Source organism: Garra rufa, chromosome 14 (genome assembly GCF_049309525.1).
Source record: "Garra rufa chromosome 14, GarRuf1.0, whole genome shotgun sequence".
NCBI lineage: Eukaryota > Metazoa > Chordata > Actinopteri > Cypriniformes > Cyprinidae > Garra > Garra rufa.
This window is the reverse complement of record NC_133374.1, coordinates 33,383,501-33,409,037: the sequence shown is the minus strand read 5'-3', so window position 1 is coordinate 33,409,037 and position 25,537 is coordinate 33,383,501. Positions and strand designations below refer to the sequence as shown.

Here is a 25,537-nt window from a genome sequence, read left to right as displayed (position 1 = left end):
CCCACAGCATCTCTCTTGAGAGGTGTCTAGTTAGTTTGTCATTGGTCCATGGGATACGAGGGACAGGTCTGCACAGTGTCCTCCAATTGGTTCAGGCAAGGACTCTAATGAGATAATGGCTTAGCCACAGATGCTGAGTGCTGAGCTGTACTAGACTCGACTTAGCAGCTATAAGGCAGTCATGGGACAAAAGGGTTGCCGTTTCTCTCTCTTCTTGTTCTCCCCTGTACAGGTATGAGATGTTATTTTTGGAATAACATCTTAAATTTTACAGTGCATGAGAAACTTAGTCAAGCTCGTTTACTTGTTTAAAGTTGCTGTTTCTTGAGGTGTATACTGTTTCAATTCTGTCATACTGATAACAATAACTTCTCATTAGATTGAGATCATTTGTTGCCTTTTTAGTTTGCTCAGTAGGCAGATTTTTATTTTAGGCAGAACCGGTGGAATATAAAATAGATGTAATCTGTGTCTAACTGACTATGACAGAGGTTTACCATGGGTAAGACACAAGTAGTCAAGGTAAAGATGATTTTAAGACCCTACACTCTTATAAATAAAGCTTCTTTATCGGCATCGATGGTTCCATGAAGAACCTTGAACATCCACGGAACCTTTCAAATGCAGAAAAGGTTCTTTATAGTTGAAAAAGTTTCTTTAGATTTTTAAAATGTTCTTTAAAATGGTTCTTTTAAGAACTGATCACTGAAAGGTTCCTTGGGGAAACAAAAATGGTTCTTCTATGGCATCACTGCAAAAACACCCTTTTGGGACCTATATTTTTAAGAGTGTAGATACTATTTTGAATGGTGTAACTTCTTTTAAATTTTAATTTTAGAAAGTCAAGTTCTTTCTAAACAAAAATGAGAAATGATAACCTGACCTTGAGCATGACAGTTCTTCATATGTCTTGAACACACATGCCCTGTGTGCCACTAAATAAATGTTTAATAATAATTTAAATATTTATTTAATTCCCACAATTTTATGTACAGCTCATCATCAGTAAGTTGCATTATGTTAATATGTGCATTATATCATCTACTCTGTTCTTTAGATATCGGCATTTAAAACAATATCATTTGACAACTATAGTTTTGTCTCTATTCAAGAACATAACACATTCTTTCCTTCTCTCTTTTAGGCCAATCTAGCTCTCTCTCCAGCTGTCCTGCTCTCCCCACCAAAAAGTCCAGAGTCCAAACAGCCTCCCACTGCCTCCAGTCTCATCAGTCCCTGCAGCTCCCTGAGCTCCACTCTGCAGCCCACTCAGCTGTCCTGTGAAGATGAGGCGCCGGTTAGCTTCGAGCAGCCGGTCGAGGGGACTCCGTTGCTCAGCATCAACAAGGTCAACTAGCTTATCAATATCAATACAAAGCCTTGCCTGGGAACTTACTGTAATATCAATGTGACACAGTGCTGTCCTTTTAAGCTAAGATTTGATTGGGATAAAGAGGTGACATTCTTTTACATTCAGTATAAATTTACACTAATAAGTAAACTTGACGCACGTTCTTCAGAACAGTGGAAATGTCTGATGAATAGAAATGGTAAATAAAATTAGATGGGAGGAAAAATTCTATTTAATATATGTGCTTTTGCATTTTCCTGATCAACTTGCATTTGCTCACAAAACGTTTGTGATGGAAATAATATGAGGTGGGGGGATGAAACTTTCTTGGTGAAATGCAACATTTTTGCAAGACTGTTGTAAGTTTCTCTGGGTAACGCAATACTTTTACCGGAGAATGCAGAGTTTCTTGGGGTAACACAGTACTTTTGCAAGAGAACGCAAATGTTGTGCGAGAGAACACAATACTTTTGTGAAAAAAGGCAAAGTTTTTCAGGGTAACACAAAGCAGGTAAATGCACTGAAATATTCATTTTCCTCCCATCTCATATTTGGTTTTATCATCATGTTTCCTTACTTTACAGAAAAATTTAAAAATTGCATTTTTTTTTTTGAAGAATACTTAATTGTTTACTTAAATATATAAATTCTAAGGGCCAGGGCAAATTAGTTTTGTTCCAAAACAGCACCGATGGGAGGGGAAATTTATGTGGGTGATTTACTAACAAAGCTCAAGTTAAATAACACATACGCAACATCTCATGTACATATTGACCAACGCAATATACCAAGCGCAGCTTCAATTAGTGTAATATATAGATAATATAAAGAAGCCAAAAATAACTGGAGGCCAAAAAATGAAAGTTTGCTAGAAGTTTTGATAGACCTGGTATTGTGTGACTCCTAGTCACCTTTTATTTCCTGAAGCAAATTAAAAATAACAAAATCCTGTCCTTCCTCCTAGCAACAGTAATTGCAGCCATTTCAAGTGCAAAATAGTTTTAAACATGTTTTTTTTTTGGCGTTAAATAATGGCACAAATTCCAGTAATTTGACAAACGCAAATGTTAGTAAAACATGTTGTGTGATTCATTTGAATACTTTACTCCCAGAAATTTTGCGTCTGAAAGGGAAACTCATAATAAATGCTCATATAAATGCATATTCAATAAGGTCAGGCGCTAAAATAACTGTCCATGCCTTTTCAGTGCTAATTCTTCACTGCGCCTAGTAAAACCTGACACAAAGTACAATTTTAATGCAAAAAAGACCGTTTGTGTTGCCGCAAGCTAAAACTGGTCCTAAATATACTGTAGCTGGTTTAGGGCTACATCAGTAAATAATATTTGGTACTGCAGGACTGTGATCAAACTTTTCAGACTGCGACTGAATATTTTAGGTTTAACTGGTAACTGGAAAATCGTGTATTCGTTGAAGACTAATGTCAGTGGCAAAACACGATCTCTTGAAAGTTCAGCAGTAACCTTTTACAGGCTTGCTGTTTTCTCAGAGAATCTCTGATGTGTGCAGAATAGGATCTGATGATATCAGCATGAAGGTGCACATCTCTTTGCGTGCAGCCAGTATTGTGGGCTTAAGCTCTGTGTAAGCTCATAGAGACTGTCCATGCACTGCCTGAGAACATAACGACAAGGTTTGCAAACTCTAATCCAATCAGGCCACTTCTGCATCACACCCTCTGTATCTCTTCAGAGAGCATTCACAAAAGAATGCAGCCATAACAGATAATTGATTATATTCTGTTGAAGAAGTACTTAGCTGCTGTAATGTAATGTAACTATGTAATGCAAATATAATCTACCACTGCACTTTTGACAAATTATGCATTTCATACACACAGTGTCACAGTTATGTCACTAGCAGTTGTGCATGCATAGTGATGACAGAAAAACACTGGTAACAATTTTTGTGCATTTTGATGCCAGAATCGGAATGCAAATTATTTTTTAAAGAATACGCCATTTGAAGTTAAACACAGATGTTTAAACAGACAGACTATGGACAAAAACTGCTATGATTACTTTACTTTTAAAGCATAAATCTGATTTAAACAATATGTCTATAATATTCACATATGCTGTTCATAGGGGACGCATTGTATTAGACCTACAGTTACAACATGACATAATATTATTTTAAACCTATTACTATTAACATTTTACATAACATTTATTTATTTTTAGACTTATTAGACTTTTTTCTCGCGAATGCAAGTTTTTATCTCCTGGTTCAGACTTTATATCTCGATGTAACTCAACAATAGTGAGTTTGTCAATTCTCAGGAGAAAAAAGCCAGAGCTGAGTGGAAAACAGAGAATGACGAGTTGTTTTTTCTTATCAGAATTGTGAGATTTTATCTTGGAATTTCGAGAATAAAGTAAGAATTTTTAAATATAAACTCAAATTCACCTTTTTTTATTCCATGGCTCCATAGACTGCCACTTGAAAACCGTCATTTTCTGCAACCAGATAAGCTCCGTCCACAAAAAACATAATCACTGTTTGCAAACACTGAGTTGGTCTACAAATAGAAGAAAATCCTGCTATTTTAACATAATGTAAATATAATCTATAGCTACTTGCACTTAGTGTAACTAATTATTGCTGCGGTTTCTTTTCTGAACTTTCGTTGCAAATAAATCACTCTAATCAAATAAATTTGATCTTATCTGATGAAACGGATTCACAAAAAAGGTCTGAATTTGTTTGCAATTCAGTTTGATAAATTTAAATAGTTCACTCACAAACTAAATGATTTTCAGTGATTTCTCATACCGAAATAGAAATGGGATGATATATAAAACAAAATAAGCACTGGATGAGATATTTAATCCACTGTGGTAAACAAAACTTTTCTTTAATCATTTTTCAGCAAAGAAGCAGCTTGACTCTGCAAAGCCAATTTATATAAAAATATCAATAACAGCATCCAAAAATATCTAAATATTGCGGACTTTTTTGATGAACACCTGATGAAAGTCTAGAAATGCCCCTATACTGCTGTATGCAGTACACTAGTGTTACATTCTCCCTATGTTGCTATGACTGCAGGTTTAACAATCCAGTAAATCTTCTTTTTGTTGTACATCCTTGAAATCTAGTAAAATCCAATACCATCTAGTATAAACCAACCTGGTTGACTAATCAAAAAGAATGTTGATTATAAACTTGTATTTCACTTAGTACTGAAAAGAATTAATAAAAATAGTTAAGTGTGTAATTAATATGGCTGTTTTACCATATTAAGAGGAATAGCCAACACTACCACCCAAATTTCCAGTTAACTAAGAAGTTCTGTTTTTCAGTAAATGATTCATAAATATTTACATGTCGTCCCCTTAAATTGTTTGATAGCATCTTCAGTCTTACCCAATATTTGTGTATTTTTATGCTAATCACAGTGTTGTGTTATGTTAGCAACATGCTAATGCCAAACTTCGCTGGAATCAGTTGTGATCTAAACCTGACTCTTACGAAAACTAACCATTGTTTGATTATAGTAAAAGTGTAGTAACCATGTTTTTTTTTTGGCAGATTGATACGATTAACCACGGTTTTACTACAAATACCATGGTTAAACTATGGTTAGTGTGGTTAATCTGTGCTTACCATGGTTTACTTACAATTACCATATTTGTTTGGTTTGTTTGTTGTCCCTGCTGAAAAAACAGCATATGCTGGTTAGATATGTTTTGGTGCTGGGATGCTGGTTTTAACTGGTTTATGCTGGTCCTTGACCAGCAACATGACCAGCATAAACCAGCAAAGGACCAGCATTAACCAGCAAAGGACCAGCATAAACCAGCTAAAACCAGCACCAAAACATACCTAACCAGCATATGTTGTTTTTTTTTTCAGCAGGGGTCATGCTTAATTTTCGTAAGGGGAAGGTTATTTGTGTGGCACATGGAGTTGCAGCCAATGTACAGCATTTCATTAATGAAATTCTTTCCGGTTAGCATGCTGCTTATGTAGCATGGCAGCTAAGTTTGTCAGTTGTTGTCTGTTGTTTATTAATGTATGCATTCGACTTCATCTAGTCTAATTTCACTCCACAGAGTCGAGCTAGGCTGTCTTTTAAGCGACGACTGCCCACGCGACAACACAGGAAGTCAGCATGTGAGGAGACAAAATGGAACGAGGGAAATGACTCTCCGTGTGAACCAGATAGTCAACAGCAGAATGGAGATAAAGGGGAATTGTTTGGTGGGCCTTCGCAGGAGGATGCAGAAGTTAAAACGGACTCTGCTCAACCCACCAATGGCCCACAACAGGAAAAAGACAGGACAGAGGACTTAGATGTACCCCAAGAAAACGAGGGGGCTGAAGTAACCCATATAGGAAATAATGAGGAAGTAACTGAGGGAGGATATGAACCTTCTGACTGTAAACAGGCCCAAGAAGAAGAAAATGAAGAGACAGAAGAGGACAAGACAGAAGTGAAAGAGGACAAGGAAGTGCTGGATGCAGAGAACAACCCAGAATAGAAGTAACAGGGTAAAGACCATCAAAATGGATTTTTTTTGTTGCAACATAAGCATTAATTTTGTAATCTAGAATAGTGAGAAAATTACTGCAGACAACAGTTAAATTAATGGAGTTTCTAACAAACGTTCAGGTGGACTTGCTGAGAATAGACTCATGTATAGATGAAGATGGACAATGTCTGAATGCCAGGATTGAATTCTTCTCTTTTAAGAGATTTTATCAACACACTCTCATGGCAATTTGTAACTATTTATGTTTTAGAGTTGGTGAATTTGTATGTATTGTACAAACACGTTGCACCCCACTGCTGGTTAGATTTAGTAGTGGACCTTTAAAAAAAAAAACATAAATTTTTGTACAAATCAGATTTGCCACCAAATGCAAAAATGTCTAACAATTATCTTTTCTCAAGAGATCAGGTGCGATCTTATAGCTAACATGAAGCCATTATAGCAAACTCTGTAGGGTTTACTCTGTAGGGTATGTCTGAGATATTTATATGCCTCAATTATCTTGCTTGCTTTTACTTTTAAATAAACTTATGTTGGATTCGTATTTGCTGTTCAGAGAACAAGAACGTTTTTACCTTTGAAGAGCATTCTCCATTATAAAAGTACCTTTCAAGCCTTCTTCCTGTTTGAATATTCATGTGATTCAGTTTACAAAATGACATATATCACTGAAATAGGTGTATTTTTATTGACTGTCAGGTAATTTAAAATATCTGACATGCCTCTGTGACAGTCCTAGGCTCTGTAAACAGCAAAAGTTGGCTAGAAATGCTTCTTGAACAGCTCAGAAATGCTTCTTATCTGTCAGTCATTTCAAGTGTTTAGGTTTGCTGACATTGAGTTGGCTGAGAGGGTTGTGGAGAGGGTGTTTGGTTAAAGTTGCAAATCACAAGTCACTAACTGCACTTTTATTTTCTCATTGTTATTGAAATTCATATTTTTTTACATCTTGCAAAAATGATAAATAACAAGATATATACAAAGAAGATAACCTGCATTCTCCACTGCTGCTATGCAAAGATACTTTATTATTAAATAAAATGCCTAGAAATGTATCACTGTGACTGCAAAGCTACTGTACTGCATCAATGACCTTCAACTTCCCATACAAGACTGAATAAAGAGCTTTATTTACACCTACCAGATGCTTTCCTTTATTATGTACAGTATATATGGGGTTAAGTGTTTGTAATGGTTAATCTTGAACAATTATATCTGGTCTTTTCTCATAGTTCACTTTGATCAGCATTAAAAGGATAGTTGAGTCAAAAATTAAAATAATGCCATCATTTACTCAACCAATCGACTTCCTCTGTGGAACTGAAGAGTTATTCTGCAGAATGCCAAAGCTGCTCTTTTCAAAACAATGAAATATACAAACCTCTTATTATAAATGAATTTCCATTCAAATATTACATTTCAAAATGTCAGTTATGATTATCCTTTTTTTTATTATTATGCAATAAACAACAATTACAACAAATAAAATACTAACAAAAAGACAATGAGGGTTACATACATTAATCCAAAGCATATTATATTAACTTATAGGATTTACACCATGAAAGAGTCTTACATGCAATAGAATTATTAGAGTTTCTTAAAAAGTTCACATACATATCAAAATCTTTCCTGAAAATAAAAAAGTAAGGAGTTTTCTTTGAAAATGTACATATATGCATGTAAAATTTAGCAAGGAATAACAAAAAATTAATAATAAATTTACAGTGAGAAGGATCGAAATTCAAAGAGAAACCAGAAGTTTGAATCAAAGTATTTTTTAACAAAATTAGAAAAGTCGACCCAAAACACTTTACAGTATGCACATTCCCAAAATAACTGATTGATTGTTTCTTTAGACTGAAGACAAATAGAGCAATTGGAAGAAATACTATTATTAAATTTAGCAAGTTTGTAATTTACCGGATAGCAATTATGGATAATTTTAATAGAGACTTCAACAACTTTATTAGATAAAACGAATTTTTGTGGACGAAGCCAAAAAATATAAAAATATAAAAAAATAACCCATTCAATATCACCAAATATGTTATTCCAAAAACTCACACAAACAGGTAACGAAATCTAAGACCTATTAATAATTAAACAAATGTCTTTGTTTGACACAGTATTGAAAAGTCTTTGATCAACAAATAAGTAATTGTTGTCAAAAGCTGGAGAGACTAGGAACCTTTAGGGCCAAACTTGACTAAAGATAAAACACAATCAGTAATGGCACCAAAAACTATGGCATATTTTCTTAGGCGGACTGGAAAAGAAAATTCTTGCATGAATTGTTCATAGGAGAAAAGGACACCACGATCATCTAAGAGTAGACTTACTAAAAATATATTTTTATCAAACCAATTTTGTAAACCAATCTAATATTTGTATTGTTCCAAATAAAATAATTATGAGGAGAAAAATTATAATTATATATAAGTGACCAACTTATTAAAGACTGTTTATGGATACTAGATAAAGTTAAAGGTATTTTAGAAATGTCAAAATTACTGCGCAGGAAAAAATGTAAACCACCAACTAAATTAAATATATATGTGACCCTGGACCACAAAACCAGTCTTAAGTTGCTGGGGTATATTTGTAGCCAAAAATACGTTGTAGCCTATAGGTCAAAATTATCGATTTTTCTGTTATGCCAAAAATCATTAGGATATGTAGTAAAGATCATGTTACATGAAGATATTTTCTAATTTTCCTACCATAAATGTATCAAAACTTAATTTGGGATTAGTAATATGCATTGCTAAGAACTTTATTTGAACAACTTTAAAGGCGATTTTCTCAGTATTTTGATTTTTTTGCACCTTCAGATTCCAGATTTTCAAATGGTTATATCTCAGACCAATATTTTCCTGTCCTAACTAACCTTACATCAATGGAAAGCTTATTTATTCAGCCTTTAGATGATGTATAAATCTCAATTTCGAAAAATTGACACGTATGACTGGTTTTGTGGACCAGGGTTACATATGCCTTTAGAAAGCAACACTCTACGTGTTATTGACAGATCATGCTGTAACCAAGAATTTAATTTGCGTCGTATAGAAAGTATAAGTGGTTCAAAGTTAAGCTTTGATCTCTTTTTCTGATCTTTACATATAATTGTACTTAGATATTTCACTTCAGATTTAACTGAGATGTCACAAATTTTAACATCAGAAGAATCTTTTATAGATAAGAGCTCACATTTATGAATATAAAGACATAAACCAGAAGCAGAGGAAAAAAAAAATATTTTGCCTAAAGCTAAAGGAACCTGATCTTTATTTTTCAAAAACAGAGATACCACCTTCTAAATGACTATTTTGAATGTGGATGGCTAAAAGTTGCATAGAAAGCAGAAAAAGATAAGGCGAGGTAGGGCAGCCTTGACTATCTATGTTAAACCTATAGTACCATGTTGTAATTTAATTTAAGCATTGGCATTATTGTACAAAGTTTGAATTGCATTAATAAAATTAGGGCCAAAACCAAAAATACTCAAGGACTTAAGAATAATTATGATCATCCTGATCATCTAAAACCCCAATAAGAAGACGACTCGCCCACTTATCTGGAGTTTTCGGCCTGGAAAGCCCCATTGCTGCTGTTCTGCAGAGACTTATGCAACACGTGTTGCCATACTATGGCCTATTTGAACGAGTTCGAATGAATGAATAATTATTATTTTATTTTATTAAAATCTTGACAGTCTCAGTCCTTACTTCTGTGGCTCTCAGGGTCAACGCACTGTGAAAACGCAAAATCTCCCCTTTTGTGTTCAACAGATGAAATGCGGTATAAAAGACGAGGGTAAAGGTGAAGGAATTTTCACAAAATGCAGTTCACTTATGTGTCCACCACATGCGCGATGCCTTGATTTGACACCTGTTTAGTTTACAGTAAAAATCACGTTTTCCAAATTCCCCTGAATCAATACATTGGTGTAGCCTGTTTCTTCATATTATTTGTCTTCAGACAGCAAATGCCCTTTACTCACATTTCCTGTAAGTAACGTTTTATAGCTGTTTGCTTTACTTTAGTTTCGCTTCACTGTAAGTTACACGGACACACTCCTCCTCCTAACTGAAATATGAGACGCTCCTTAACACTTGGATTTCACCTGTATGTCATTCATCCGCATCCACATTGATAAGAAACCTGGAATCAACGCGTTTACACTTCAGTAGCTACATATAACAAGTGGGAACGTGGCATTGCTCTCTAACCACAACACAAACCAGACGTAACCTTTTCGCAACCCGTTTTTAACACGCCTCAGTTCCGGGTCTTCCGCAGGTTGGGATAGTGATTATGGAAGTATGAGCGACGCGCTGGAGTTGAAAGACATTAAAGTTGTCTCTGACAACAATAACGTCTCGAGTGACCAAACGATTGAGGTAAGCTGTCAAAAATTCATTCATCTTGTCTTCAGATCATTGACAAGTTTTTAGTTCTTAGCTTATGGTATTTGTGCAAGTGCTCAAACGTCCAGCTCTAAGTTAGTAAGAGAACATTAACGTTTTAACGTTACCCCGAGGGTCTTTCATTGTTGTTTCGGTTTCATCGTAAGATCTGTGGAAAACTTTTATTTTTAATTTTTATTTTCGTACAGAAAGGTACTGTGTTGGTTCCTTAATGCTTAAGTAAATACATGCCATGACCTGAATGTTTACCTTCATATTTATTTTCATTGTTTGTAGTCCAAGGTAGAATACCATGTTCCCAGATGAAGTCTGAACTTGTTTTTAAGATGGGTTTTGCTGATTTAAAAAGGTATTAACTGGTTTAAACAGGTTTCTCAGCCTGGCCAAGCCTCATGTAGTTTAGTAGTTCTTTTGAAATCTCATATAAAACTAGCCAACAGACCAGCCTGACCAGGTTGAGATCAAATAAGACTATAGCAAACGATTTTAGCTGGTGTGAGATGTTTTCTTTTCAGCAGGATTACTGTGATACATGGCCATAAATGTCAATAAATCTCTTGAAATATTTTATAATCTGACCTTTTTATGTCAAAGCAAGGTTGAAAAATGTTATGTGGTATGATTCTCAAAAATGTATAATAATAATAAATAATAATTCATTAATAATTCGTAATAAAAAAAATTAAACATATGAAACAAACATGACTAAAGAGTACTTTTTAAAACTCACCTTGGCACATTTAAAATATATACTCTTTTCTTTATTATGGACCCCCTTTATTGCCCATGGCCTGTACCATTTGAATGTTTTTGCTGTTTTGTTAGCGGTTGTTGTCTATAGATATACTTTCTACACTGCAATTACACAGAGCAATGTTTTTCTCTTAATGTATGTGTATATTGTATAAATTATGTCAAAAATGTTCACAGGTGATTCCAGGGAATGGCGCTTGCTCAGACCATGTCAGATTAGAGAGAAATGAAGTATCCCCTCTTCTATCAACACCACAGGTATTTATTTGCCTCTTACTCATAACTTTTGATTGCCTAAAGAAATTATTTGAATCAAACGACGATGGTTCTGAGCCAAACCAAAACCATTTTGACATACATTCAACTACATACGCTGCTCCTTCCATTTTGTCTCACTCTGAAACCTGATATGCAATGACTCAAATAATAAATATGCAAACCTGGTTGTTGAATTTACATACAATTCCTTGTTTTTACTCATACTTGCGTTATTCACATAAGCTTCACTTAATATGTCTGCCCTGAAACATTGAACTATGTGCAGATTTTTAAGCAGCAAATTGAGCCTTCTGTTAAGTTCAACCTGTCTATCTGGATTTGTGTTTTCAGGTAGCTGAGAACAATAGGGAACAGCACCGCCACGTGGATGGAGATGTCGATACAGACTCTTTATCTCAACCCAAGGTAAATCAGAAAAGCAACAAGCCATTACTTGGCATATGTCTTCATGTGCAAGTAATCCTTTTTTGATGTATTCCTTATCTGACATACTCATGTGAGGTTTTGGAGTCTAAATGGGGGAAAAAAATATACATATATATATAGGCAAAATAAGAAAAATGTACATCTTCATTCTGTTCAATGGTTTACACCCCTGGGTAGGGTTGCACCAGCCATTCATAAGTTCTTACTTAAATTGGAACGTAAAGTCCACACTAGAGGCTTAGTAACTACTAGCTAGTTTGTAACTAAATCTATACATTATTTGGTTGCACCAGTTGTTCGTAAGGCAGGACTTAGCTAGTAGATCGTAAGCTCTCCGTAAAGTAATGCGTAGTCGCATAATATGACGTTTACACTAAATCATCCAATAGAAACCTTCAAAATACGCGAGCAGAACTTGTTTAAATGCTATGAATTGTAATTTATTCTTCATTCTAACTTCTTTTGCCTCACATATACTAACGCTAAAAACATGTTTCCATTAAAAACGAAACAATAATAACACTAGTTTATATGTAAGCAATTTTTTGGCAGGGTCACATGTGTAAATAACATTCAGAGACTAACTGAAATAAATAAGGATCAATAAAAAATGAAAAAAGAAATGCTATTTATTTATTATTTCATCTGACATGCGCAACACGAAGTGCATAGAGTCGCACTGTAGATGGGGTGTTAAAGATGCGCTAAAAAAGAAACAAGTACTTTTATTCACATATTGTTCACTCTCTTAATATGTGTGTGAGTGTAAATGTCAGCAGCATCATACATGTCTAAATGATTGAAGGTTGTCGGTTCAAAAAAGAGCATTTTGATGCAGTTCACTCAGTCTGCTATTTTATTCCAACCGTTACTCCTGACCAGACGCTTCCGTAAATATTTAGTTTATACGTAGAGTTACGTTCAAACTAAGTTTAATGGTGCAACGCAAAAATATTTAGTAGTGCATAAGTTGTAACTTAGTGTCCATTTACGTCGCAACTAGGCTAAGTTGTAACTTACGCACAGCTGGTGCAACCGGCCCCTGGTTCGTAATGCATCGGTTTTCTCTTTAGAGCATCAGTGAGCATGTGAACATTTTGTATTAGTTGCATATGAGTCCCTCAGTTGTCCTCAGTGTGAAATATGGATCTCAAAATCATACAGTCATTGTTGGAAAGGGTTCAAATGCACAAAATGCTGAAAAACCACAGAAACAGCAGGCAGTTTACTTGTTCAGGACAAACAAGGGACTCATGAACAACTATCACTTAAAAAAAAAAGCTTTGGATCATTCAGGTAACAACACAGAATTAAGTGTATAAATTCAACTATTATTTTCTCTTGTAGTACACATTTACTATATGTAAATGTCTCTTTTGTGAAATATCTTATTCAGTTCAGTACTAAGTAAAAAAAAATAAGATGCATTGGTAAAATAACTAACATTTTGCAGATTCTGCAAGGTGTATGTAAATCATTGACTTCAACTGTATATATACTGTAACTTTAACAGCTCTCAGTATCCAGACTTGGCTTTGAACAACACTGTTCCTCTGTGTTTGCAGTGGCAGAGGGAGCTGCGGAGGGTCAAGAGAGAATTGAATGAGGAGGTGGTGTGGAAACTCAAACTATGGACAGTGCTGCTTATCATCTTTATTGCCATTGCTCTGATTATTGGGATCTCAATCATTGTATGTGCAGGTACCGAAGCTCCATTCAGATTGTTTGTCTACTGTGAATGCTATTGATAATGTTACTAGTGCAGTTTGTTATATATTTTGCTGGTTTTATGCACTTTTAATACGAGACAAAATACAAACAATTAGTGTGGTTTTAATGCCCTTATTGTGGCATAACAGATTAGAGTAGCCGTGTTAGTACAAAACGGCACATGAACAATCTTATTTTCCTTTTTAATAGTAGTTCTACACTCTTAAAAATAAAGGTGCTTTAAAAGGTTCTTCACGGTGATGCCATTGAAGAAGCATTTTTGGTTCCACAAAGAACCATTCATCAAAGGTATTTCAAAGAACCATCTCTTTCTTACCTTATAATCTGAATAATAGGGATGCACCGATTGACCGGTAATAAATCGAAACCGGCCGTTTTTTGCATCTAACGCGCGATCGGCAACCGGCTGGTTTTCGTTTTTTTTCCGGAAGTGTGCACGCGGGCCGCGCCATTCGATTCATTCAGTAACATGTCACTTGTGTGGAGGTTTTTCGAAATCTGTGAGCAGGACGTGAAGATTGCAATCTGCAATGTCTGCAAAGGACAGGTCAATCGCGAAGGGATAACACAAATACTGGTGCACAAATAAGAGCCACTTTCCTGTGCTCGATGAAGTTGCGTGAGCGTACCTGTCCGCGCCCTGCACAAGCGTGGGCAGCGAACGTTTGTTCAGCTCAGCTTCTCACGTGATGAAAAAAGAAACAGACTCTCTTTTGACAAAGCTGAGATGCTTCTTTTTGTAAAAAAACAAAACCAAAAAAAAAAAAACAAGCATCTACTTTTGAAAAGCCAAAAATAAAAGTCTGTTCTGTTAAGAATGATTATTATTATTTTACATTAAAATGCCGGTTGGCTTACTGTTTTACTTTACTAAGCACGTTTTACTTATTAAACTGTAATTTTATTTATTTATTTAATTTCAGATGTCAGATGCTATTGTTTCAATAGCCAAAGCCAGTTTGGCCTGTTAAATACTAAATAAACATGTTGTTTATATTGTTTACTTACATAACTTCTTGTTTTTGAAAAAATCGGAAATCGGTATCGGAATCGGCCAGCTTGCTTGTAAAAAATAGGTATCGGAATCGGCCATGAAAAAATCATGAACGGTGCATCCCTACTGAAAAACGTTCTTTTGCCACAAAGAACCTTTTGTGAAACAGAAAGGTTATTCAGATGTTAAAGGTTCTTTATGGAACTATTTAGGGAAAAATGGTTCTTCTATGGCATCACGAAGCACCTTTATTTTTAAGAGTGTACTACAAAATAAACATGAATGAACATCAGAATGTATGTTGAAAGAAACAATAGAAGTTGCTATAATATCTCATGCCTTGTAATTGTGCAATACATTTTTCAACTGCCTAAAGACGTCAGTGAAACAGCTTGAAAACAATATATTTGAATTAATCTTTCATTAAAAGAGCTTTTAATAACACCGTTTAAATGTTTGTCAACAACAAACTGAAGTTGAAGTATAATTTTGTTATTTAAAAGACTTAAAAACTGGTTTATATGCACTTTAAATGTATGTACAACTAATTTTTATGTGAGTGTTGATTATTAAATACATTTGATTGATTTACGATTATTAATTCGGTTTTATTTTTGGTTTAGTTTTTTTGCCAATTGCATCTCTTAGCTGACACCAGTCATATCTGGCTTGGTCTTCTGACACTGATGTTTAAAGTTAAGAGATCAGAGAAGCCTTCCTCTATACATTCCTAGAATGTCAGCTGTTTCCAAGATGACTGAACCACAACATGTGTTTCTTAAGTAATTCCTGTATAACATTCTAATTGTATTTTATGTTTTTTGCTACCCTGTGTTTTAAAGTTGGTCATGACGATGAGGATGAAAAATATGACAAATCATCATTTGTGGTGGCACGCTTCTTCAGAGGAAATTTTACTCTGGATGGGAACAGTTTCACTTCAAACTCTCAGGACGAAGAGACTATCAATGAGCTGGAACAGAAGGTAATAACAAGAATGATCTAAATTGTGCCCATGAATGAAGTATGTCTGAGAAACCTATTCATACACTTTACATAACTTGACAACATATCAAACTCTTAAGTGTAAAGAAGTCATGCATTTATTTTTTAAATAAGTATGGATTTAAAGATTAAATACTCACCTTTTTTATGTTTCACATTATTTCCCTGATGAATCTAGAATCTGAAACTTAATACATGTTCCAAGTTTAGTACAAGCTAGACTACATGGACAGCATCTGACATGTTATTAAGTGACAGAAAATTATTTTAACTTGTCCAAGTTTGTATGAACAAATAGAAAATACATTTACAACACTTACATGAGGCATCTACTGTATGAGGCAAGGTATTCTATGATTTTGAAGCAGGAAAAACTGTAATATTGTAATATATTAGAATGTTTTATTTGAATGTATTTTTAAATGTAATTTATTTCTGTGACGAAAAGCTGGAAAGAAAGAAAGAAACAATTTTTTTATTATTATCAATGTTGAAAACAGTTGTGCTGCTTAATGTGTTTGTGGAAACTGTGATACCTTTTTTTCAAAGAAGGTTTTTAAAAAGAACAGCATTTATTTGAAATTCATTGTTTGTAACAATCTGTCATTTTTGCACATTTTAATGCATCCTTTTACACAGACTGGGTTTAACTTGTTACATAAAGTGTTTGTGTTTTGGCTATACTTCTGAAAAATTCATATTTAAACAGGAAATGACTTGTCCTTGCCCCCTTTCAGTGGAAGTGCATGCATTACTGTACTGTGAACATAATGGCGTAAATACTTTTGTTCAAAGAGGGATGAGTCTATCGGCAGTAGCAAAAGACAGACAGCATACTTCTACTGAACCCACAACATTACATTAATAAGAGTGTGATTAATACTGTGATGTTTTTGAAATGATTCATTTTTTTATTGCACTATAGACATGACTGATACTAATATTTCTAAATCCTCAAAAGAACCTTGAATCATTGTGATTAAGGACATCTGTCTTAATGTAATAGTTCACCCAAAAAAGAAACTCATGACATAATTTATTCACCCTCTGGTCATTCCAAACCTTTATGACTTTTTTTTTATTCTGTGAAAAAGAATCTGTCTCAAAATGCTTTCATTGGACATCATTACAGTTTAGAGCTACTGCACAAGTCAAGAGTTTCTGTAAAAAAACATTTGTGATACATAGAAGAAAGTAAGTCAGAGAGATTTGGAACAAATTGAGTGTGAGAAAATAATGATAATGTTAATTTTGAGGGTGAGTGGAATACGCCACAACTTGCACTTCTGCTTTCACAATGGTAGTGTGTGTTTTGTTTTTCTCTCAGTGCCATTCCTGAGGGGCACAGCATTGCTTATTTGGGATGTTTTCTTTATCTAACAGATCTGATTTAAGTAGGTGTTTTAGATAAGTTAGGAATCAACAAGTAGACTGGAAAAGCACTTCACTGCTTGAATATTTATGTATTTATTGCTATGTACATGTATGATTACTCAGTCACTCTATGTCTGTCTCTCTTATACATCATGATCAACCCTCAGCTGACAGAAGTCTACAGTTCTTCTCCTGCATTGGAGCGGTACTTCTCCAATGCCAACATAAACAATCTTCAGTGAGTCAATTTCACACTCCGTCATCTTCTTTTAACTTTGTTTGCTTGTCCATACCCGTAGAGTGCCTTTAAAGGATTAGTTCACTTCCAGAACAAAAATGTACAGATAATGTACTCACCCCCTTGTCATCCAAGATGTTGATGTCATTTTTGAAGTTCAAACTTCAGAGCACCATTGAAGTCCACTATATGGAGAATATTCCTCAAAAAACATAATTTCTTATTGACTGATGAAGACATTACCATCTTGGATGACAAGGGGGGGGGGAGTACATTATCTGTACATTTTTGTTCTGGAAGTGAACTAATCTTCTAAGCCTTGGTGCGGCCCAGGCAAACACAAAAGGTAAAGTTGACCGGAATGAACTTTTAACGTTGTGTTTTGATACAGGGACACTACAGCCCAGTTTAAGCTCCAGTTCATGATGCCTTTAGAACATGAAGAGTTGATACAAAACACTTTGAGTCTAAAAATAGTTAAATATGTGCTGCTCCAACACTTGTATGATCGGGACAATGGAGAACCCTTCTATATCATACCAACATCACTCCACATGGAAGGTGAGGAGATATTTACCTCAATAAAGAATAATAATAAATTAGGCTATACATAAATAATAAAAATCATTGACAATATCTCAACAATTATTGATCATAATAGTAAAAGGATATGTATAGAAATATATACTGACAAAAAAATATTAAAGCTATCTTAAATTTGTAGCAGTATAAAAAATATTTGCATGCAGGACTACAAATAATAAATAAATAATTTATTAATAGAATTAACTATGATTTTCTTGTTTTTTTGTTTGCTTTTGTTTTTCAGTTGAGTAGACATGCCAAACTTGAACTACAAGATGGATGTTGTAAATTGAACCACTGGTACCCTCATCGAAAAACAAACCATTTCATACATCACATGATTCAATTTGACTGCCTTTAAACATATCTCTTAATAATAATAATTATCCACCATTAATAATAAATCAGTCTTTATGGGTTCACTTTAAAGTAATATTGCAATAACTCAGTATTCATACAGTATGTTTTACACACTTTATATAAAAATAACTTTTTTAGATATGTAACACTTCAAAAGGCTTGAAATACTTAATTGAAAATGGAATAAAACAAGTTTTTTTTTTTTTTTTTTTTTTTTTTATTATTATCAGTAGTAGTAGTAGTAGTAGTGTTATTATATTTTAGAATAGATACATGTAGCCTGTTAGGAAAGTGGTGGTTTACATTTGTCACAGTTCGAGTCTCAAAAGATTATCCAAACACTGAATATGAAAGTTTCAAACCTATTCTGTTGTTAAGATGCTAATGTCCATGTTGCTCCAGGATGAATTTCTGTAATAATGCTATAAGTGTACTTCTTGATTTCTATTGATTGAACACTGGGACATTTTTAATCACTGATAGAGTTCTTTGTATGTGTGTCAGATTTCTTAAAATGCTTTTTTAATAAAAAAAAATGCTATTATATCGCAGATGCTCAGGATCCTTATTTTATTTTCTGATAAGTAAGGCACAAAGGTGGTCTATAAGTAATAAGTCTATATAGTCTATAGTCAAACATAAATTAATTAATAAATGAATTCACACTTAGGCATTCACAAATAGGTTTGACCAAAAAACAAATTCTGTAGTTACAAATATAAAAGAGACGGTTTACCCCAAAATAAAAAATGCCATAATATACATGCTCTTATTTGGTTTTGAATGATTGAATGGTACCAGAAATGGGCAACTACTTAACAACTATTGTATAGTTGTATATTGTATTTTGAATTATAATATATTAGTTATGCGTGTTAAACATCATGCAAAATGAAAATACTTTTGGTATTTTTTCAAGAACTTGGATTTGATGTTAATTGTCTTCTGCTCTATATAATTTGTACTGTTTCTAGTTTATGAGCAGTTTCAATGTCATTTGTGTAAAAATTGGTTTCTCCTTAAATTCTTTAGAAGAAATAAAATGGGCTCAAAGGTGAATTGTTAACATACAACAAGAGTACAGAGTTTAAATACTAAAAATAATGAGGGTAAAATTTGCATAATTGGTCATATAAAAGCTTATATAAGAGCTTATATTGAGGTAACAGTTTACAAAGTACTCGCTTAATAGACTTAAGGGACATTTTTACAACTATGCAAGTCAATTTCGAAAATCCTATGTTCCCATAAATGTCAAAAGTCTTATGAAACATTCCTACTGAAGGACTAAACACATGCTCATACAAAAATCATTATATACATAAAAATAGTAAGATTTTTTTTTTTCAATTGCTAACAAGCATTGTTCAATACTGAAGCCACATTTTCAAGACTGCATTACCAACATGTATCTTGGCCAAACACTTGATCTCACCTCCAAAACTCACTCAGACCAACAAAACACTTAATATAGGTCTCAAAATAAGCTTGTGTTACCATAACACTGGCAAAAACACTAACACTAACAACAGGGAGCATTACATAAACTATGAACTTTTATATTTGAAATTTCCAAATTCATGGAAAGAAGCAAAGATTGTTCCAGTACCTAAAATATCCAATGTCAACCAGTTAAAAGAGTTCAGACCGATAGCACTTGTTGGCCAGTTGAGTAAAGTTGGAAATGTATTATAATAATTACACAATTTTGCTTCAAAATTGGTGTAAATTGAGTTCACTGGAGATAAATGTGAACAAAACCAAGGAACTGGTCATTAGTAGGAATAAAGTACAATTATTACAACAACAAAAAAAAAAAAACACTCATCATCAGCATGTCTAATATAATGAGGCACTGTATGTGCCGTATGTGGAGTGCCAGCTGCTCAAGGAGGCCTTTCTGTGTTTTCTGTGTTTCTCACACAATCCAAAGACATAAAGGACAAGTGAACTGGAGACTGTGAGTGTGTATATGAATGTGTGCATGTTTGTCATTCCTGTGATAAACTGGCCAAAAATAGGAAATATGCCCTGGCTTTCAGCTGAAATTGCAGTTAGTTGTGTTTGGAATAATTCTTATTCAATTTCATAGTAAATATTCTGCTAAGATTTTATATTTCAGTACCTGCAGAAATAGTTTACCATCGTTCTGATATGAATGTGCTTTTATCAGTTTTGAAAGCAGTGTGTTAGCATTTGAAAATTGCACTGAAAATGTATAGTGTTTTGCAGGTTGTGGAGTATTAATGAAAAAAATGTTCAAGGATTTTGAGAAATGTGGTAATTTTGTCTGAAAGCAATGAAAAATGATTCACAGTTTGTTTAGACTTCTGTTTCACTGAATTTGTGAACAGTTTTCATAACTGTTAGAAAAAAGTAATCAGTAAGAGAATGAGTATTTGAATAAGTAAACCAGTAAGAGAATGAGTATTGGGTACATTTTGTATTGGTTATTATACAGTACAAAAATGATGTACTGTAAATAAAAACTAAAATGTTTTACAGACATAAATGTTTGGTGAAATCATTCACATCATCCTTGTTGCCAAGTAGACAAGCTCTTTAATTTCTCAAAGGTGAAACTCAAAATTTCTTTAAAGGTTAATAAATTTGATTGATAAATTAATGATTATCCTAAATGTTTTAAAAGTTCAATAAACATTTTCACTCTCATTTCACTGTTATTTTAGCAAGTGTATTAGATCATTGTCGAAATCTGATGACATGTAAACTAAAAGAACAGTTCCACAAAGAGATCACTGTTTTCATTCTCTCTTGATTGTTATTGTAATGTCTCTGTAGTAGCTCCTTATTCACCAATCAGCTTATCCTGAAAAAACTAGACATACATCTAAATACTAAGAGTCCTAAAGTATAGCTAATTGTATGAAATATACTCACAATGACTATCTAGTTTATAATGTGGATTATCCTTTAGAACAGAAAGCAGCTTCACTGAGTCTCCTACCTAGGATATTATCGGTGAGATTCAGTTCTCTCAGGTGTGAAGGGTTTGATCTCATAGCTGAAGCCAAAGCAGCACAACCTTCATCTGTGACGCCATAATAAATCAACCTGTATAGGAGATGATAACACACTTTGCAGTTTGCACAATAAGACCGTATAATCAGTGTGTGAAAAATGACTTCAGTAATGCACAGTCACTTTAACCGCCTGCAAACACGTTTAACCAGATGCTATGTGTGCTGGTTTAGTGCTGTGTCAGGTGTATTTAATCTTAAAAAATGTCATTTGTAGTGTCATTCTTTTCAGCACAATCATGCCTCCTTTCTATGGAAATTATAATTGGGTTATAATGTGGCTAATGAGTCACCTGGACAGAAGATGCAGAAGAAGGGCTGTCATTTCTCGTGCAAGTTTCACAACAAGCATATAACAAGGTCAAGGCCAAGTTTATTTATATAGCACCTTAAAAGCAACGAGTGCTGACCAAGGTGCTGCTCAACCAAAAATCAACTAACAAAGCATTAAGACAAATAGAATATAAAATCATTGAAAAATAAATAAGAAATACAAACATCACAAGACAACAGAGATACAACATAATATGTTCAAATTAAACAAAAGCCTGAGAAAAAAAATAGGTTTTAAGAGACGATTTAAAAGAAGATAATGTAGGGGATGATCTGATAGATAAGGGCAAAGAATTCCAGAGCATAGGACCATGAACCGAAAAAGCCCTCTTCCCTTTAGATTTTAACCGAGATTTTGGGACAGTCAATAACAACTGGGAGGATGATCTAAGCGTTCTCACAGGGGAATAGCAATGTAGGAGATCTGAAATGTAAGTGGGGGCAAGACCATGAAGTGCTTTAAAAACAAAAACTAAAATATAACAAGCGTGCTGACAGTTGCACAGAAGTTATAGTTTATATAGATTAAAATACTAGTGTTTTTTATGTTTGGGTGTAGTATAAGGCATCATTTCATAAAATATAATAAGTTCAGTGTTCTGGTTATCTCTCCTTTAATGATGAAAACTAATTATTATTACATAATGCTACTTCTTATTCTAAGAGACTTTAGTATAGTGTGTCTCACTACTTCATTGATTGCATTGTTTTCTGTTCGCCTGGTCAAATTTTAATACATTAATAAAATGGACTAGACTAGAATTGACTGGACTCTGTATGTACTAATATAGATTTTTTTTTTGGCTGCAAGTTAAATCTATAACAGCCTAACAGCACTAGAGGTAAGTATAGAGTGAGTTAAACAGTTAAACTATTAACTATTATCAAGACATTTAAGCACATATGAAAAAAGACATTACATAGTATTTAGCAAGGCTGTAACCACTTAAATCAATGATTAAAAAAAGCATTTTTGGCAAATCCTGGTAATTTTTCATAGAATATTTTTTTATTATTTATCTCCCTAAAACTTTGCATGCTTATTTAGAATCATCTGTCATAAGTTTTTTGTTTACCCGTTATAGCTTTCCAAAAGGTAAATTTCATTTTTTTTTTTTTTTTTTTTACATTTATGCCCCCCCACATTTCCTTCAAATTTCTCACAGATCTGTGAGTCAAACAGGCCCACTGAGTTTTGTTTCAATCAACCTCTGTTAACCTTGTCTAACAGGTGCTCAGAGTTCATCGGCCTTTGGCGGGCATGTTTTTTGAGATACGCAAATGTCCTTATAGCCACTTGTGACACTTTGGACGAAGACCGTTTTTATAATTATTGATATTCACTGTCCAGAGAATCTTCCTGCAATAGTTTGGTTCCAATCAGGTGAAAATCTAGGACTAGTTCACAAAAGTGCATAAATGCAAAATACCCAGAAATTTTGCCGGACAAATCTGTAAACCAATGATTCCAGCGACATACGACACTTAAGCCTGTGATGAATGTTTAGGAGTGATGAGCGATTACATAATATTGATCACTGTACCGCCATTGTAAGGCCCATTAGGGTGACATGGTAGACAGTGTGGGTACTACAATCCCTCCAAGTTTCAAGTCCCTACGACTTATGGTTTGGTCTGCCTGTTATATGGTGTTATATGGAGATTGCTGATCCTTGGCCATTCTAACAAGTTTCAGTGCTATGCGCTTGAACCCTCTAATGAGGAGAAAGGCTATTAGAGAGATGATCTTACAACAGTATCTCAAGTTTATAGTGAGGATTTTCCAGTACATCAGAGAGCAGCTTCACTCCAGCATTCCCTAATTCATTCCAAGACAGATTTAGCTGTCTTAAGTGTGAGGGGTTTAATATCAGAGCTGAAATAATATAAAAACCTGCATCTGTTGTATCACAAACTGCATCTGTTATATGTTGTGTTTGTGTTTGTATTTACACATTTACACATTTGTCTTCGGTTGTCATAGTTCTTAGTGTTTTGAGGTTGAGTCTGTTTAAAGTCATGAGATGCAAATGTTGATTGTGATGTGAAAGTTTGTATTCATGACACAGTTATCAAACTGTCCCTTAAACTAATCAACAGTGGTCCTTCGAGCTGGATGTGTGTGATTGCCATGGAAGATCCAGTGATATTATGGAGTTTGATTCGGATATCCACAGCAGATGGGTACCAAGGCCCCCATATCATTTGGTGGATTATGAGGGTAGAATACATAGGCTTTCAGCACACATACCCACCTGTTTCCAGACGTTAACTTGAGCTCCACCACAGTGAATCAGAATGGCAAGATGTACTTTATCAGTCAGAGGGAGCTGCCAGAATGACGCACTTCACCCGATGGCAGGAGTTGGAATAATAGGAGGAAAGGACTGGAGAGCCATATGCAAGTAAAGATGCTCAAACAACAGTTCAGCAACTCAGAGAAGAGAATAAGCTACTTCACCAAACCATTATGGAAATGAGAATTAGGGTAGAAATGGTTGAAACAGACTCATCTCAGAGTCCTGTCCCTCTGCCCTGTACCAAGTTAGCAAGTAAGGCCTCTGGGACCCAGGATAAACTCACTCCCGTACCAGCTCCATGATCTCACAAGTCCTTCACTGCAGATTGCAGTAGACAGCCTGCTAAAGAGACTGATAACCCACGGATAGGCTATGAATCTGCTAAGCCTCTAGATCAGGGATGGGCAACTTTGATCCTGGAGGACCACTGTCCTGCAGAGTTTAGCTCCAACCCTAATCAAACACACCTGAACAAGCTAGTCAGGTTAGTGTTTCTTCCATCTCAGCTGATCTGCTTAGAATTAGTATTAGGTCTCTGACAGAGGTCCCTTAGCCATCCTCAATCACAATATATGACCCCGGCATACCCAGCATGCAGCCCTGAAAGCCACCATAATTAAGCCCCACATGCCACGGCTGCCTTATTGTTCCCCCTTACCTGTTCCTAGGCTTAGAGAATGGGCAGATTGTGTCACAAAGCCTCAATACCCATCCAAAGACCCTCCATTCCTGACTTTAGACCAGAGAACTGCTTGACTGAAGATATCGCTCAAAAACTTGCTGCCACATAAGAAGGCCCTTCTAATTGCAGGCTCTTATAGTAACTCTCATTATCCCTTTTCTTGTACCATGCAATCTCTATCAGAGCACTATGGACTGCTGGCATTATAGAGAATTGTGGAACTGATGGATGGCCCTAATACGTTATGGAGATATCCAGGCATTCATGAGGTTTGCCCCCAGAGTTAGCAATGGTGGGGATGCTCAACCAGCTGGGTGACAAAGTAACCATTGAGCTACAGCGTGGTTTACATGTAGCCAGACTCAAGCACCTTGCCACCTACAGGATGTTTCAGTTGTATAGCATTTGATTGTCCTGTTGAACTTTAGAATCCTTTGCTGCCACAGACATGCTGTTTACATCATGCAGGGCTGTTAGGTTCTTTCCCATGCAAACCTTTCATGTTGCTTTCAATCTGCACTGGGCTGCCTGAATTCACCCCATGACTACATTGGTTTTGTCAAACAGACACTTTTGGCGACAAAGCACGCCCACAAGCGCCCACAATGAGATACACTATATTGCCAAAAGTATTCGCTCACCCATCCAAATAATCAAAATCAGGTGTTCCAATCACTTCCATGACCACAGGTGTATAAAATCAAGCACCTAGGCATGCAGACATTTGTGAAAGAATGGGTCGCTCTCAGGAGCTCAGTGAATTCAGTGATAGGATGCCACCTGTGCAACAAGTCCAGTCGTGAAATTTCCTTGCTTCTAAATATTCCACAGTCAACTGTCAGCTGTTTTATAAGAACATGGAAGCGTTTGGGAACGACAGCAACTCAGCCACGAAGTGGTAGGCCATGTAAACTGACGGAGCGGGGTCAGCGAAGAGGTCGCCAACTTTCTGCAGAGTCAATCGCTACAGACCTCCAAACTTCATGTGGCAAAAACAGTGCGCAGAGAGCTTCATGGAATGGGTTTCCATGGCCGAGCAGCTGCATCCAAGCCATACATCACCAAGTGCAATGCAAAGTGTTGGATGCAGTGGTGTAAAGCACAGCGCCACTGGACTCTAGAGCAGTGGAGACGC

General features: G+C 35.0%; 2 protein-coding genes across 3 annotated transcripts in view; both read left to right on the top strand.

Moving 5' to 3' along the window:
- The window catches only part of LOC141285120 (capZ-interacting protein), a 28,839-nt gene extending 21,827 nt beyond the window's left edge, over positions 1 to 7,012 (top strand). For both annotated transcript variants that reach the window (XM_073818172.1, XM_073818171.1), the window contains exons 5-6: positions 1,145 to 1,348; positions 5,431 to 7,012. In XM_073818172.1, coding sequence (XP_073674273.1) covers positions 1,145 to 1,348; positions 5,431 to 5,859 — 633 coding nt within the window. In that variant the 3' untranslated portion in view covers positions 5,860 to 7,012. The remainder of the gene's footprint in view (positions 1 to 1,144; positions 1,349 to 5,430) is intronic.
- Positions 7,013 to 9,928: 2,916 nt separating this feature from the next.
- On the top strand, positions 9,929 to 18,590 carry LOC141285083 (TPA-induced transmembrane protein). The gene is made up of 8 exons (XM_073818130.1): positions 9,929 to 10,274; positions 11,232 to 11,312; positions 11,664 to 11,738; positions 13,325 to 13,460; positions 15,327 to 15,469; positions 17,031 to 17,101; positions 17,493 to 17,662; positions 17,931 to 18,590. Exons 1-8 carry the CDS (start codon positions 10,197 to 10,199, stop codon positions 17,936 to 17,938), a joined length of 762 nt encoding a protein of 253 aa, XP_073674231.1. The 5' UTR covers positions 9,929 to 10,196; the 3' UTR covers positions 17,939 to 18,590.
- The last annotated feature ends 6,947 nt before the right edge of the window (positions 18,591 to 25,537 follow it).

Bases quoted from the DNA above. Each gene is read 5' to 3' on its own strand.
- LOC141285083 (XM_073818130.1), top strand. From the start codon at position 10,197: ATGAGCGACGCGCTGGAGTTGAAAGACATTAAAGTTGTCTCTGACAAC. The intron at 13,461-15,326 runs GTACCGAAGCTC...TGTGTTTTAAAG, and splicing joins CTCAATCATTGTATGTGCAG to TTGGTCATGACGATGAGGAT. The intron at 15,470-17,030 runs GTAATAACAAGA...ATCAACCCTCAG, and splicing joins TCAATGAGCTGGAACAGAAG to CTGACAGAAGTCTACAGTTC.